The sequence below is a fragment of the Gordionus sp. m RMFG-2023 genome, chromosome 2 (assembly GCF_954871325.1).
Source record: "Gordionus sp. m RMFG-2023 chromosome 2, tfGorSpeb1-WG-v2, whole genome shotgun sequence".
In the NCBI taxonomy this organism is placed as follows: Eukaryota; Metazoa; Nematomorpha; class Gordioida; order Chordodea; family Parachordodidae; genus Gordionus; species Gordionus sp. m RMFG-2023.
Window position 1 is genome coordinate 64,375,927 of NC_088776.1, and position 14,305 is coordinate 64,390,231.

The 14,305-nt window shown below is 26.4% G+C and overlaps 1 protein-coding gene across 1 annotated transcript; it reads left to right on the forward strand.

Annotated features, from left to right (window-relative positions):
• Positions 1 to 1,475: 1,475 nt before the first annotated feature.
• Positions 1,476 to 7,918, forward strand: LOC135924550 (multiple epidermal growth factor-like domains protein 10). Its single transcript, XM_065459611.1, has 9 exons — positions 1,476 to 1,524; positions 1,800 to 1,895; positions 2,167 to 2,259; positions 3,467 to 3,553; positions 4,518 to 4,607; positions 4,680 to 4,772; positions 6,810 to 6,911; positions 7,306 to 7,370; positions 7,813 to 7,918. Exons 1-9 carry the CDS (start codon positions 1,476 to 1,478, stop codon positions 7,819 to 7,821), a joined length of 684 nt encoding a protein of 227 aa, XP_065315683.1. The 3' UTR covers positions 7,822 to 7,918.
• Positions 7,919 to 14,305: the final 6,387 nt, after the last annotated feature.

Here is a 14,305-nt window from a genome sequence, read left to right on the forward strand (position 1 = left end):
GTTAGCTGCTAGTTAAATTAATAATCTCGAATGTTCAGGATATAATGTTTTACTCCCTGTTTATCAGCTGACTATGAATTTCTTGATATTTGGTTGGCATTCCATGAATTTTTTAAATAAATATGTGTAATAAAAGATCCCTATCCAGAGATCCGAACCGAAACGAATATCGGTTCGGTTCGGGTTAAGGTTCAGATAAAAATAACGGTTCAGGTTCGGTTCGTAAAAAATTTAAATATCGGATCGGTTCGAACCTCTAAAAATCCGTTTAAACACTTTTATATTATTCGAATTATGTATAGGGAAAATATTTTTTTATTTTATCATTAATTTAAAAAACACATGTATAAACCTTCATTTTTATTAATTGCACATTATAAAATAAAATTTAATTTATAAATATAAAATGATTAATTTTAATATGAACAATATTTTACTTTTTTTTTACCTATTTTTTTTTTATTAAGCCTCACAATTATTATATTTTCAAAATTCGTCTCACTCAAATTACATCTATATGGAGATTGTGTAAATTTAATTGTTGAAACATCTTTTTGGGTAGCCGGCACTGCCAATATGATATCAGATTTGATGTGTCATTTATAATTATATTTTGGATTTAATTTTTCTCTAAGCATTATAATTTATAAACTTAAAATATTTAAAAAAATGTTGTAAAATAACAATATACCAAAATGTGATTGATGAAAATCTTTAAAATTATTCGAATATAATTCAAATTTAATAATAACTTACATATTATTTTATAAGCATAAAATCATGAGACTCGAACCGGTTCAGAGGAATTTTAGCGGTTCGCTTCAGGTTCGGCTGGAATTTTTTAGCGGTTCAGGTTCAGTTCAGGTTCGATAAAAATACCGGTTTTTAGCGGTTTAACGGTTCGGTTCAGATTTGGTTTGAATCCCTGTCCCTATCTTCGTTATTCAACCAGAAAATTAAATGTTTAAGCCTTCATATATGTTTTTATAAAATATTTTTATCCTCTTTTCCACAAAATTTACAATCAATTTTTCCCCTTTATTTTCTCAAAGATCTTGATATAAATTTTTTTAATGACAACATTTACGTCTCTTAATTACCGATTCAATGTTGTTGAAAAGCCGGTAAGATTATATTTCGAAACTAACATTATGGTAAGCCTTAAAGATTTTGACACATAACTGGCAAAAATTCTTGGAAATCTCCTAACCCTAACACTGACCCAATCTCAATGCTCACATAATAATATTTTAGCTAAAATTCTAACCTGATCATTTTGAAATATCAACCCCTAATAGGCTTTTTAACGACACTAATTACTAGTATTCTAGATTCTGAAAAACGGCATATAAATAAGCGAATACTAAACCCCTAAAGATTTTTAACAATTTTATATTATCTCCATTTCTGTCGATTAATTTTTTTTTTAAATAAAATCTTTCCATATTTATATAGTAGTCACAGTTTTTGGTGAAATGGAGAATGAATGCCCATCCGGCAAGTACGGAACTAATTGTACTGCAGGTTAAAAAAAAAACTTTTGTTATAGACAAAAAAATGAATAATTAATCTTAGAATTATATAAATCGTCAAAATTAACAGGGGTCGTGAAAACATTTATAAGTCAAAATCCAAATAGTTATAACCCCCCCCCCCCCCCCCACCTTAAATTTGCTATTAACTTAGAATATAAGAAATTTCTTTTTTTTAAAAAAGGAGTATATTGTTTCAAGTGTTTGCCATTTCAAAATTTTTTTTTTTTAAATTATGAACATTATTTGCCTACGATAAAAACTAAGATTGCCACTGTAATCAAAATGGATCAGCAGAAAATTGCTCTTTCTTCGGGTATTGTCATTGCCTAGATGGTTACTGGGGAGACAGATGCGAAAAAAGTAAATATCATATAAAGTAGAGGTCTGCAATGGCCGGGTTTTTAACCAAAAAGCCCGCCCCACTCGTTGTATCAAAATTCTTTAAACCAGCCCACCCGCTCATTTATTATTTTTTATAAAAAAAACCGACCATGCCCATTCAAATTATGAGCGGACGTAAACAGGGGGGGGGGTACACCACGATCAATGCAAACCTCTAATGATAAAGTGTATTATATACAACCAATTTATTTTTATCTTGCTTCATATCTAAATGATTATGATGGAAAAGATTGCAGCAGTGAATGTCGTTTGAGAAAATGCCATCAAATTACTGGAATGTGCAGATGCGAAGATTTCAAATATGGAAGAAATTGTGATAAAAGTAAAATTGAAAATATTTATTATATTATATTAAAAAATAGCTGCTAATGATGAAATAAATTTTGCCCAATTTTGAACACCATTAACCAGCGACTTTTACCAACTCAGAGCTAATCATGTTTTTCAACGATTATCCTATAAAAATATTAGATCTCCGATATCTAGATATATCTGTTAGCCGATATCGATAATTTTAAAACAATTGATAAAAATTTGTACCTCTTAAAAAAATAAGTCGGTTCTTATTATTATGTAATGATTCAGATAAAAAATTTTCATAATGAGTGGAAGAATTTAGGATATCTAGTATAAGGTTTAAAAATTTAAATAAATATATGTTTTTATGTTACCTTATAAAATTATGGAAGCTTTTATCGTAATATTATTACTACTCACTTTATTTTAGTTTAATTATACAAAATTATATGGAAATGTTATTTTTAGTCAGGATAAAGTATAATTTTATTCAGGCCTATATAAATATTTTAATAAATATATCTCCATTCTCTAAGTGCAAAGGATCAACTGAATTCCTTGTCATTAGTTGCCATTATATTCTGTAATTTTGTTTTGGAGAGCTCTTTTATATCATTTCTTCTTTTATATCTTAGAAATGATCCGATTAAGCGCTTAAGAAAATAATTAACCATTTTTTCATTTCTAAGATATATTAAATTTGTAAATATTTTATGATTACAATGCATGTTGCAATTGGTTCATGTCCTAACTTTAAAAGGTTGGTTATCTTTCATATGCATTTTGAATCCTTTTCCTGATCTATCAAATTTTTTTTTAAAAAAATAAGAATTTGACTAAAAACAGATAGAATTTATGATTAGAAAGTAAGGAATAAAAATTTGCTGATGTAGTTTTTTTTTAAAAAATTTAAAGATCTGATTGTTGTCATAAAGAATGAAAGAAAGAAAGAAAGAAAGAAACTTTAGGGCGATTTTTCAATCTATACAGCTAAAATTAGATGATTGTATCAATCATATGTACCATTGGCATATCTATACAAATTTTATTAAGGTGAAATTGATGTATTCAATTCGTATCTCTCGAAAAAATTTGCCCATTTAAATTATGGATATACTATTTATCTTCTTTTTTTTTAAACATTACTTAATCGTAGTGGGATTTTAAAAATGTATATAATTTAATAAAATTTTTGTTTATAAATATTTTTTTCTTCTTCTACCATTCATAAGATTGCACGTGCGATCCTAGGGTATATTCTGGATGTAGTCGTAGTGGTGGATGTTTGTGCAAAACTAACCCTGATAACGCGACTCTAAGTATTTAAATGATATTACATGATGTTCCAATTCGAAAATAGAAAAGAACTAAAAAAATTTATGATTACTATATTATGTTGCTTTAATCAGATTTTCCTTCATCCCCACCCACCCTTCCAAAAGACCTAATAATAATTATTAAACTTCATATTATCCATCGTGTAAACTAAATTTAAATTCCCAAATCTAATATATTTTTTTTTTAAACTTTATATAAATAAAAAATATAAATATATAGAATTTAGTATTTCAGTACATATTTTGTTACGAATAATGTCTTGAGATATCAAATCAATTAATAAAGAAAACTTTAACCAATTCATTCAAATATCAGTTTAATTTAATAAGATTTTAAGAAAACAAATATAACGTTTTATTTGCTAGAAATTTCGTTAAGTTATTACTGATCAATTACTTTATTAGAATGGAACTAAGATAATTTAGTTATATCAGATAGTGTGGGGCTTAATCGTGGTTCGATCAAGTCATTTTAAAAATTAAGATTTTTAGCCGCCATAATTTATCATGCAAAGCCTCTAGATTTCGTTGATATGTGTCCAAACCTTTCTGTCCATCTATCAGCAAAATCTCAAAATATTTTTTTTTGGCTAAAATGTTGAATTAGTTTATTTTAAAAAGAGTCACTAATTTCAGATATATCTTAGATATATATAAAAAAACAAAATAACTAAAGATTGGTGTAGTTTATGTGGCATAACTTTAGCCAATTCCAAATTAGCCAAGCTTTTAACCTAAAGAAAATAGAACTAAATCTGAACCTAAACTTTAGATATTGGAACAAATTCTTTAGGATAAAAACTTGGCAGAACCAGTCAAAGTTAGATGATTTATTAACATTAATAAAGATCATTAGAACTTGTATATTTTCACAAATTTTGCATATAGAATATTTGAAAAGATATTAGATTGCATTCTATTTATAATTGTGTATTATATTTTATAGATAACACTTCATGTCCTGACAATATGTTCTGCAAAGAAAATAGAAACTGCGTCTGCAAGGGTTGGAAATATGGATCTAGATGTGACCAAGGTCTCTTTCACAAAAATTATAATTTTTTTTAATTGTAATTCTTTAAACTTTCGACATACTTATTTTACTTAGAGTCCACTTGTAACAGGAATAATACGATTTCGCCCTTTTCCACAGGAGGTTGTCGATGTAAATTGGGTTATTATGGCAGGAATTGCGAATTCGGTATATATTTCCTATATATATCTTATTATAAAGAGAGTTTTAGGAAAATTTTGATTTTAAAAAGATTCCAGTCTTTAAGGGTTCTAATGAGGCCTCTGTATTGGTTCATTTCATTTTTTAAGACACATTTCTGGCTAGCAAACAAGGGCTATTTGGGAACATCATATTTTATAGTTTCTCAAGTTTTGTATACAATATTAACAAATAATATTTTTATATATACCATATTCGGCATTACAAAGCAAAACATAGATTAGATTAAATATAATAGGACTCTTTCATTTTTACGTATCCTTGAGTTGTTAAAGTGCCTGGATACGATATCCATAATGGATACTATTTTTAATGTTTTTGTATTTCCTTTTTTAAAATATTTTTTGTTGTATTAGAATGATAAAGATTATTATATTTTAAATGATTATTATTTATGGTTGTATTAGAATGATAAAAATTAATTGTATTTTAAATGATTATAATATATATATTACGAACCTGTTGTTAGCCATGTATTTTGTTTATTTTTGTGGAAAAAGAAAAATACATTGGCAACAGAGGAAAAGGAGGGATTATTTTATTTTTGTTGAAAAAGAAGAAAATTTGATATTTTATAAATTATTGGAAGAGACAAAGAATATATATAATTAATAAAGATTCATAAATTAGAGAAGAGACAAAAGAAAATATATAATTAATAAGGGTTCATAAATTAGAGAAGAGACAAAGAAAATATATAATTAACAAAGATTCATAAATTAGAGAAGAGACAAAAGAAAATATATAATTAATAAGCATTCATAAATTAGAGAAGAGACAAAGAAAATATATGATTAACAAAGGTAAAAATACTTTTAATTTAAAGATACTTTCAATTTAATTTACTTTCATTTTAATTTACTTTCATTTTAATTTACTTTCATATTAATGTATACTTTCATTTTATTTTTTAAGAGATACATTTTAATATACTTTTATAATTTAATATATATAATATTAAAAATAAAAAAGTATTTGAAAAACTCGTAATATAAATATTCACTAAATATTACACTTTTTTTCCTATCCATTCAAATCTACAAGGGCTGTTTGGGAACATCATATTTTATGGTTTCTCAAGTTTTGTATACAATATTAACAAATAATATTTTAATATATACCATATTCGTTATTACAAAGCAAAACATAGATTAGACTAAATATAATAGGACTCTTTCATTTTTACGTATTCCTGAGTTGTTAAAGTGCCTGGATATTATATCCATAATGGATACTATTTTTAATGTTTTTGTATCTGCTTTTTTAAAATATTTTTTAAGTACATTTTAATATACTTTATAATTTAATAACGCATTTATATATAATATTAAAAATAAAAAAATATTTGAAAAACTCGTAATATAAATATTCACTAAATATTATACTTTTTTTTCTTCTCCATTTAAATCTATAGGTAGTTCCAGATTGTGAAGAATATTTTTATCATGGAAATGAATATATATGAATCCACCATTATTAATTTATTAATTAATAAAAACAACCATTGATTGATGAGCAAAATTATTTTAAGCAAATTAATTAATTAAATTTTTTTAAATTTTATATATATTATACTCCTTTAACTTTTAATGAATAAATCATAAGTATAATGTAAAAAAAATTTTTTTTAAAAATAAATGCTCGTTTTAAATTAGAATTTGTTCGATAAGAACAATGTTAAATAGGGGTAATATTATTTTATATGGTGGTATAAAAATGTTTGTTTACATTTATTGTGCTCTCATGATAAGAGCTTTCTGTTAGAGAACAACATCAAACACTGTATATAAGTATGAAAAAAAATTATACTATATACAGATACAATATACATATACAAATGATTAATAGTGTCTCTATTTAGATATTCTTTAAAATGATGTATCTGTATCTAGATCCATTTTTTTTTGAAAATAGTATCTTTTAACAACACTGATGTATTATTAGATTTTTTGTTTTTTACGTATCTAAAGATAAATAAATTTATATTTCGAATTTTATCAAAAGAATGTCGAACTGATTGTATAAATTCTTACTGGCACAATAAATGCAAGGGGGATGGTGAATGCTGGTGTTTAGATGGCTATTATGGATTGAAATGCGAAAACAGTTTAAACAACAAATTAAAATATTTTATTATTTGAAAGTTTAAAAATTTTTTGATGTAACTAGAAAACAATTTCTTGAATATATAATTCCACTTTTAAATACTGTAATAGATGACATTTTATTATTTGAGAATATGCTTTTATAATGTAAAATCATTATGAGAATTTTATTGGTGAAAGTATAATCATCTCTAAAGATTCAATGGACATCTCAGGGTCTTAAGATTTACTTAATTTTTTGATTATGTAAGATCTAAAAAAAATAAATTAGTTTTTGAAGACCTCGACTCTAAAAACCTTAGAATAATCTAGTCATCTCCCACTTCCCATATATATTATTTGCTAAAACCCAGCAAAAAATAAAAATGTATCTTATATATTTTTTTTAAATATAGAATGTAACTGTGCAAGTAACGAACAATGTGATGAGGCTGGAACATGTAGTCCTCGACTTACTAGAGTAAATAATTATATTTTTAACTTTAGGGACAATATTTGCTAAATTTCTCTCAAAAATATTTTTAGCAAAAGTTTTTAAATTAGTATAATTTTAGTAAACACTTTTTTTGCATTTTATCCTTAGTGTTAAAAATTCAAAATCTACTTTTATCGACGGAAAAGAGGTGAGAATTTAAATGTTTTATAGTGTGAGAGAAAGTGGAGTGATTGATTTAGGGCTTTCCTCGAGAGTTGAGACAGATTTGTACAAAATATATTATCGATTCTACTATTGTGTAATATTGAAATACCCGGGGATTTTGCTATGGGAGAGGCAAAAGGTGGTACATAGGGGGGGTTTATTAGCTTTAAAATGATATTTACCAGAACATGCTAATTAGTTTGCACCTGACGTATACAAGTGATATAATTCATAATATTTTTTTAATATTTATCGTATTTAGATAGCTTGAACGAAGAAACCGAAACGTACAATCATTAAGGGAACAAAAATTTTTTTGCGGGAATTTTACATTGTTTTTTTTGAATCTATAAAAATCGTGATTTTTTATGAAAAAATCGATATATAAATTACATTATAAATTATACATTTTTTAATCAACGATTATTCATAATTTATATGATACGTGATTTATTTAATTTAAAAAAATCAACAAATAAAGAAATCATAAATTTAAACTATTTTAACATGTTATTAAACCATTTAAGTGATCATGGTATTTTGAATGAGAAATCGATATTTATGAAATTACAGTTAATTACATTTGGATACATTCTTACACATTAATATGTATAATAAAGGTGATTTATGATTAAAGGTTTGATTCAACCAGAGTCTTACACTTAAAGTAGTAATGACACTTACCATCAGATGTCATATTGATTTTCCCAATTTTAGATTAGACCACAAGATTAGTTAGGCTAGCATTTATTTTGTTGAACCGAGCTTTTACTACCTATCAGTATCTATACGATTTATATTTAAAGATAGGGAACTCAAGAAGGGACTAGTGTTGGAGAAAACAAATTTTCCTTGATATTTTCAGTTAGGAAAGTTAAATTTTGATTAAGGACTATACAAATCCTAAAAGTATTTCTTTATTAATTTCTACCAAATATCGCATTCTGATCCGGGTGTCCTTGTTGGGGGTGGGGGGTTAAGGTTTTATTTAAAAAGGAATAAATTAGCGGGACCTAAAAATAATTTTTTTTCTTCCGAGAGATCCTCCAGGTCAGACCGAACCTACAAATAGGCACCTCCTGGTTTTTTTTAAATATTCTATAAACCAATAAAAAAAAATAATGTTATAATGCCAAAATGGCGATAATATGGATGGCTGTGAGGGGTAGGTAGAGGTACTAGACTGTTATCTTTATGGCAAGTTTAACCAATTTGTCCCTATTATAAATTTTGGGTCCCAATAAAATTCTTATTAACTACTATATGGAAACATCTTGATAATTTGGGCAACTGTCTGCTTCTGAAAAGTGGGAAGATTTTTTAATTTTGATACATTTTCTCAAGACCTCTCTCTTCTATAAAGTGGGTATTTGTTGGTTTTTGTGGCGATCATTCAATTTGTATTATAAAATTTTGGTTTGGGTTCGTTTCGCCTATAGACATTCGGGCCTAAAACTTTTCGCCTCTAGCTTATTAAAGCCAACAAGCGCCAATAATTGAACATTTTTCATATAACTTTTGTTGCGTAAGGCTTTTGGCCTATAGCATTTCTCTTAAGAGGCGAATGCCAATAATTAAACATTTTGCCTAATAGCTTATTCGCCTAGAGCGCCAATGATTGCTAATAAGCGCGTATATTGCAAAGTCATTTATACAGATGGTACATGGTACCATTTCTTTCTTAAGTATGTGTCAGAGTACACATTGCATATGGGGAGGGGGAATATGAATTGAGTATATTGCACCCTTAAAACTAAAAAAAATAGAGTGACTTATGTTATATTGTTTAAACAATATGATAATGCAAAAATGTCAGAAATTAGAGATTTCTATAGCCCATTTAAACTGAATAACTATCCCCAAGGTTCTAACTTCAGGGGATAAATGGGAAATTAAAGAGAGAACACTAAATTGCAGAGGAAAAAACTATTATATTCTAAAAAACGACGATAAAAATAGAATTTAATTAAAAAATGGAATTGCGAAATGCGCGGCAAAAGTTCTGAGTATAAATTTAAAAAACCCCGAAGACTGGAGAAAAACGTTCCGAACTTCCTCAAATGGGAACATTCAAATGGCAGTAGCAATGATTAATTTTACGTATGCCCAAATTGTAAAGGTTAAATATTTTTAAAATGTTCATAATTTATAAATAAAATTTGTTTAATTTATATCAATTTGATATTTGATATCTCAGCATTGCCAGTAAATAGTAAAAAGCAATACGTTCTGCTTAAATAGCGTCCGCAGGTGAAAGGTAGAGATTCTCAGGTTTTTTTAAAATTTATAGATGTGGCTTAGATAAATTTTATCCTTGAATGAAATTGAAATTTTATTGTAAAAGAGCAAAACACCTGCCGTATTGCCCCGACCTCCTTAATTTTATCATTAAATAAATAATTGTAAAAATTACGTTTGCATTAATTCAAAAACTAACTCTTCTCTATTTTAGTTAAAAAGGAATATCCAGCACTATTACCAATGTCTGAAATTTCGTTTAGAATTTTGCGGTATTCGAGGGATGCAATAAAAAGTGTTCTGACGTTAGTCACTTTAAAACCTTTAAGTGCATAACATATAGTTTATTTAGTCATTATAATAAAAAATTTTAAAGACGTAGAATAACGTCTGAATTGGGCATCCACTTGCTGAGGAATAAGGGTATATTTGATGCACGATGGGTATCCAGAAGTCTTAAACTGTCATGGCAGTTTAGAGTATCTATGAGGCCCCGTATCCACATTTAAAAAATGCAGGCGGACCCAATTAAAATGGTTAATTCTTACAAGATCTTTGATGTATTAATCTTCAATTTGAATTATCCAATCTGTCTTTAAGGATTCAGACAAAAAATAGGTTTACCTAAACCAGAAAATCAATAAAGCAGACGATTCGATTCAAAAATTGTAAATAAAGCAGAAGAATGCCTGGCAGGTTCTAAATTTATTTTGTATAATTTCTTGTTTATTTAATATTTCTGAAGGAGAACATATGAAAATAGCTGAAGAGGCTACTAGTGTATAGCATTCTTATCTGATATGGAATATTTGGAAATAACTAACTGACACTTAAAATTCATTAAGGGGAAGAGTAAAGATTAAACGAACATGTTTACGCCTAAGGTTATATAAGAATTTCAAAATATATTGAACGGTTGAGTTTAAAATAATAAATGTCCACGTGATTTGAAAGAGTTTCAAAATTGTGCACAATTCTGTGTAGTGTTGGTAAGGGAGGGGGGTACTGCTTTCACCGTATGAATGTCACTATGAAGCCTTTGCAAAGAAGTCTTATGATAAAACGTATTTCCAGTTTAATGATAAATAAATCTTAAAAGAACCTTTTAGTCATTGAAATTCTTCTCATGTATCATATAAAGTGGCTAATAAGTCACATGTTCGCAAACGATAACCAATCAAGGTAACGGGCTTCTAATATTATTAAGTAAAAAAGATTTGATACAGCCAACATTGTAGTTTTTTTTATCCCCACCTTTTTTGATCTATTTTGATTTGTGCATTATATTCATGATACTATAATTATTTTGATATATACTATTTATGAAATGCATTCGCTAAAATTACTTCATTATATAAAATATATTTTTCAATTAATATATAACTTTCTAAAATAGCTACTTTTATTTAAATGTAGAGATAAGGTATTTTTATATAAAATTACGTTGATTGTAAACTATTTTTAAAAGTTCAAAAAATAATTTGTAATCTTGGAAAAGACAAGAATAAGCCTTCCTTTTTTTTCTTTCTCCTTCCTTCCTTCTGGACAATTTTAGAGTGATTTATTTTTTTTATTTGAACTTATAGAGTGCTTCTCAGTAAATTTTAAGACTTCAGCACTAATTATGATACTGCCAGTGTGTGTATCAGACGGTTCAAGTGTCTAAAAAATATAGAGATTTTTTTCCCTTAGATCAATCCAGATGATAATTTTAGGAATCGTATATTTAAAAAAAACGAAGTTAATAGTGATTAAAATTCTTGGTAAATATTTTATCCATTCTCTATAATGATAAAACGTCGGTCAGAGGATGAGACGGGTCCTGTCAAAGTTTCGCCAATTTGGGACACTACCAGTTCCAAATATAGGATCTTCGGGACATGTCCTCACTCTTTAAAAAAAATTAAGACCTGAAAAGAGAAGAAATATATTTTTTTAAATGTTAAAAAGAGTAAATTTCTTAATAAAAAATAAAATAATATTTTAAAATATTTTTTTAAAATAATAACAAAAAGATGTTGTTCATTGTAATAATAAAACAAATTATATTTTCTATCAGAAAAATATTTGGACAATAAATTTATAAAGAGGATGCATGAAGACTCCATCTAAGGCTAACTCTATGAGATAGGTCTTCTTTACAGGTTCATTAAGTTGCGTTTCGTCCTAAAAAAATGTGATGTTATAGGATTAATTAGTAAATATGCAATATTTTAAAATCGAATCAAATAACACATTAAATTTATTTAATTTTTTGGAATAAAATATCACTGGAATTAATTACTAATTGATTGGTATTATTTTAGTTATAATCATTAGATTCTCCAGTCGCTTAACCAATCCATCGCAAATTTGACTGTTTTCATAAATATTATTTTAAGCTAATAAAAATTCCCCCCCCCCCCCCCTCCCCCCTCCCCCCCAATTATAATTTACAAATATGAATATCAATTTTCCAACATATTATTCAAAAATATTAATAAAATGGAAAAATATTTAGTCTAAGAGATTGAAATCAAACGATAATTTATTTTATTATTTTATATATTTATTTTATTAGATTCAAAATTATTAGTGAGTTAGAATTAATAAGTATTTTTAATAATATTTTAATTATTAATAAATATCTATAATTTTTTAAATATTTTTCATTTTTACTTCCATTTTGTAGAACAGAAGAAATAGAAATACAGAAGTTAAATAAGGCTGAGCATGAAAAAAAGTAATGTGTCGTCAAAAGCGATATCATTATTGAATTCAATTGATCAATCAGAGTTTATCATTGATGCTAGTTGCATCAATAAATTACTTTTAGCTCACTACTTTGTAAAAATTTATAAAAACCAAAGATTTGGTTCAGGTTATTGATTTGGCGGAAAATATATATGAACAGGTAGATACAATAAGAATGAATCTAGATAAATATTTTCATAATATTTATCTAGACGTTGAATCGAGGGCTAAATTTTATGATATATAACACTAATTTAAACTCGTCTAGCACCTAGGCCATTATTGAGATGTAAAATAAATATTGGCTTAACTGAAGAATATTATAAAATATCCAATTTCATCCCATTCTTACATACTTTTTTATCGCAACTAAAAGTACAGTTTTTAGATAAAAAACAAGTATTTACAATCTTCAAGTTTTATTACCCAAAAGATCCTTCTTAATTTTCTAATGCCACTATTGTTAAAATTAAATATTTAGCAACATTTTATTCCTATTAATCAGTGAATTCGAATTGTGGTATAAATATTTACCGTTTAGCTATTTTACCTGAGCATGCTAATGATGTGCTCAATCGATATAAATTGGCTCAATTTCCTAAAATTCAGAAGTTTTTTTATATTCTTGCATGTTTGCCTATTACAACATGTACGAATGATAGGACTTTTTCCAACTTGAAAAGGTTGAAAACATATTTACGAAGTACTGAATCTCGGCTAAATGGGTTAGCTTTGTTAAATATCCACAGAGATTTGGTTCCAACGAAAAACGAAATTCTTGATTAATTGGCAAAATTCCCACCAAAATTAAAAATCACATTATAATTATAGAAAATATATTGTATAATATTGTATTTGATAAGAAGTTAAAAAAAACTTGTTAATTTAATTATTTTCTAGTTAATATTTTATACTTACTACTATTAATATTTTTAATAAAAAAATTATATTCTACTTATATTGTATGAGAATTTAAGCTGGGGCTAGTTTATAAAGCAAATTTTATTTAAAAAAAATGACATAACACTTTATTTCATTACATTTAAAAAACCTTTAAATATAATATACCTAACTTGAAATAATAAAAAATAGGCTTGTAAAATCCATAAGCAAGAATTAGTAATAGTTAAAAATATAAATATAATTATTATTAATTTATGAATAATTTAATAGAAAAGCTAAAACAAAAGACCCGGAGGAAGGCCGAAGGAAAGCTGGCCGAAGGCCAGGTAAAAGAAGTTTGGGGGTGAAGCCCAATCCTTCCCCCCTATAAGAAAATCCTAGATACCCCACAGGATTACTCTTACATATCTTAAATAACTATTCTTTTAAATAATAAACAAAATAATTTTTATAACTTTTGCCTTAATACATTCACATCTAATAATATTTATTCATCTATAAAGTAAATATAATGATTTTTCCTATCAATTCAAATCTTTTTATTTATTTTAGAATATATTAAAAATTTATATAAAACTATATTAAAATAAAATATACAAAACATTAATATGTATATATAAACAATATTAAATTTAAATATAAGATGGAGAAAAAAATTAGTATTGGATATAATAAAAAAAATAATAATAATTTACACGAGATTCAAAAACAAAAAAAAATATAAATTTTACTTAGAGAATTTTTCTAGACACAAACAGATTATTGGAATCTTAACGTTTCTTCTGCAAGCTGGTCGGCACCCAGAAGGGATCGCGCATTATAGGTGGTCTCAGCGTTCTTGGAGTCTTCAATGCTATAGGAGTTCTCAATATTATTGGAGG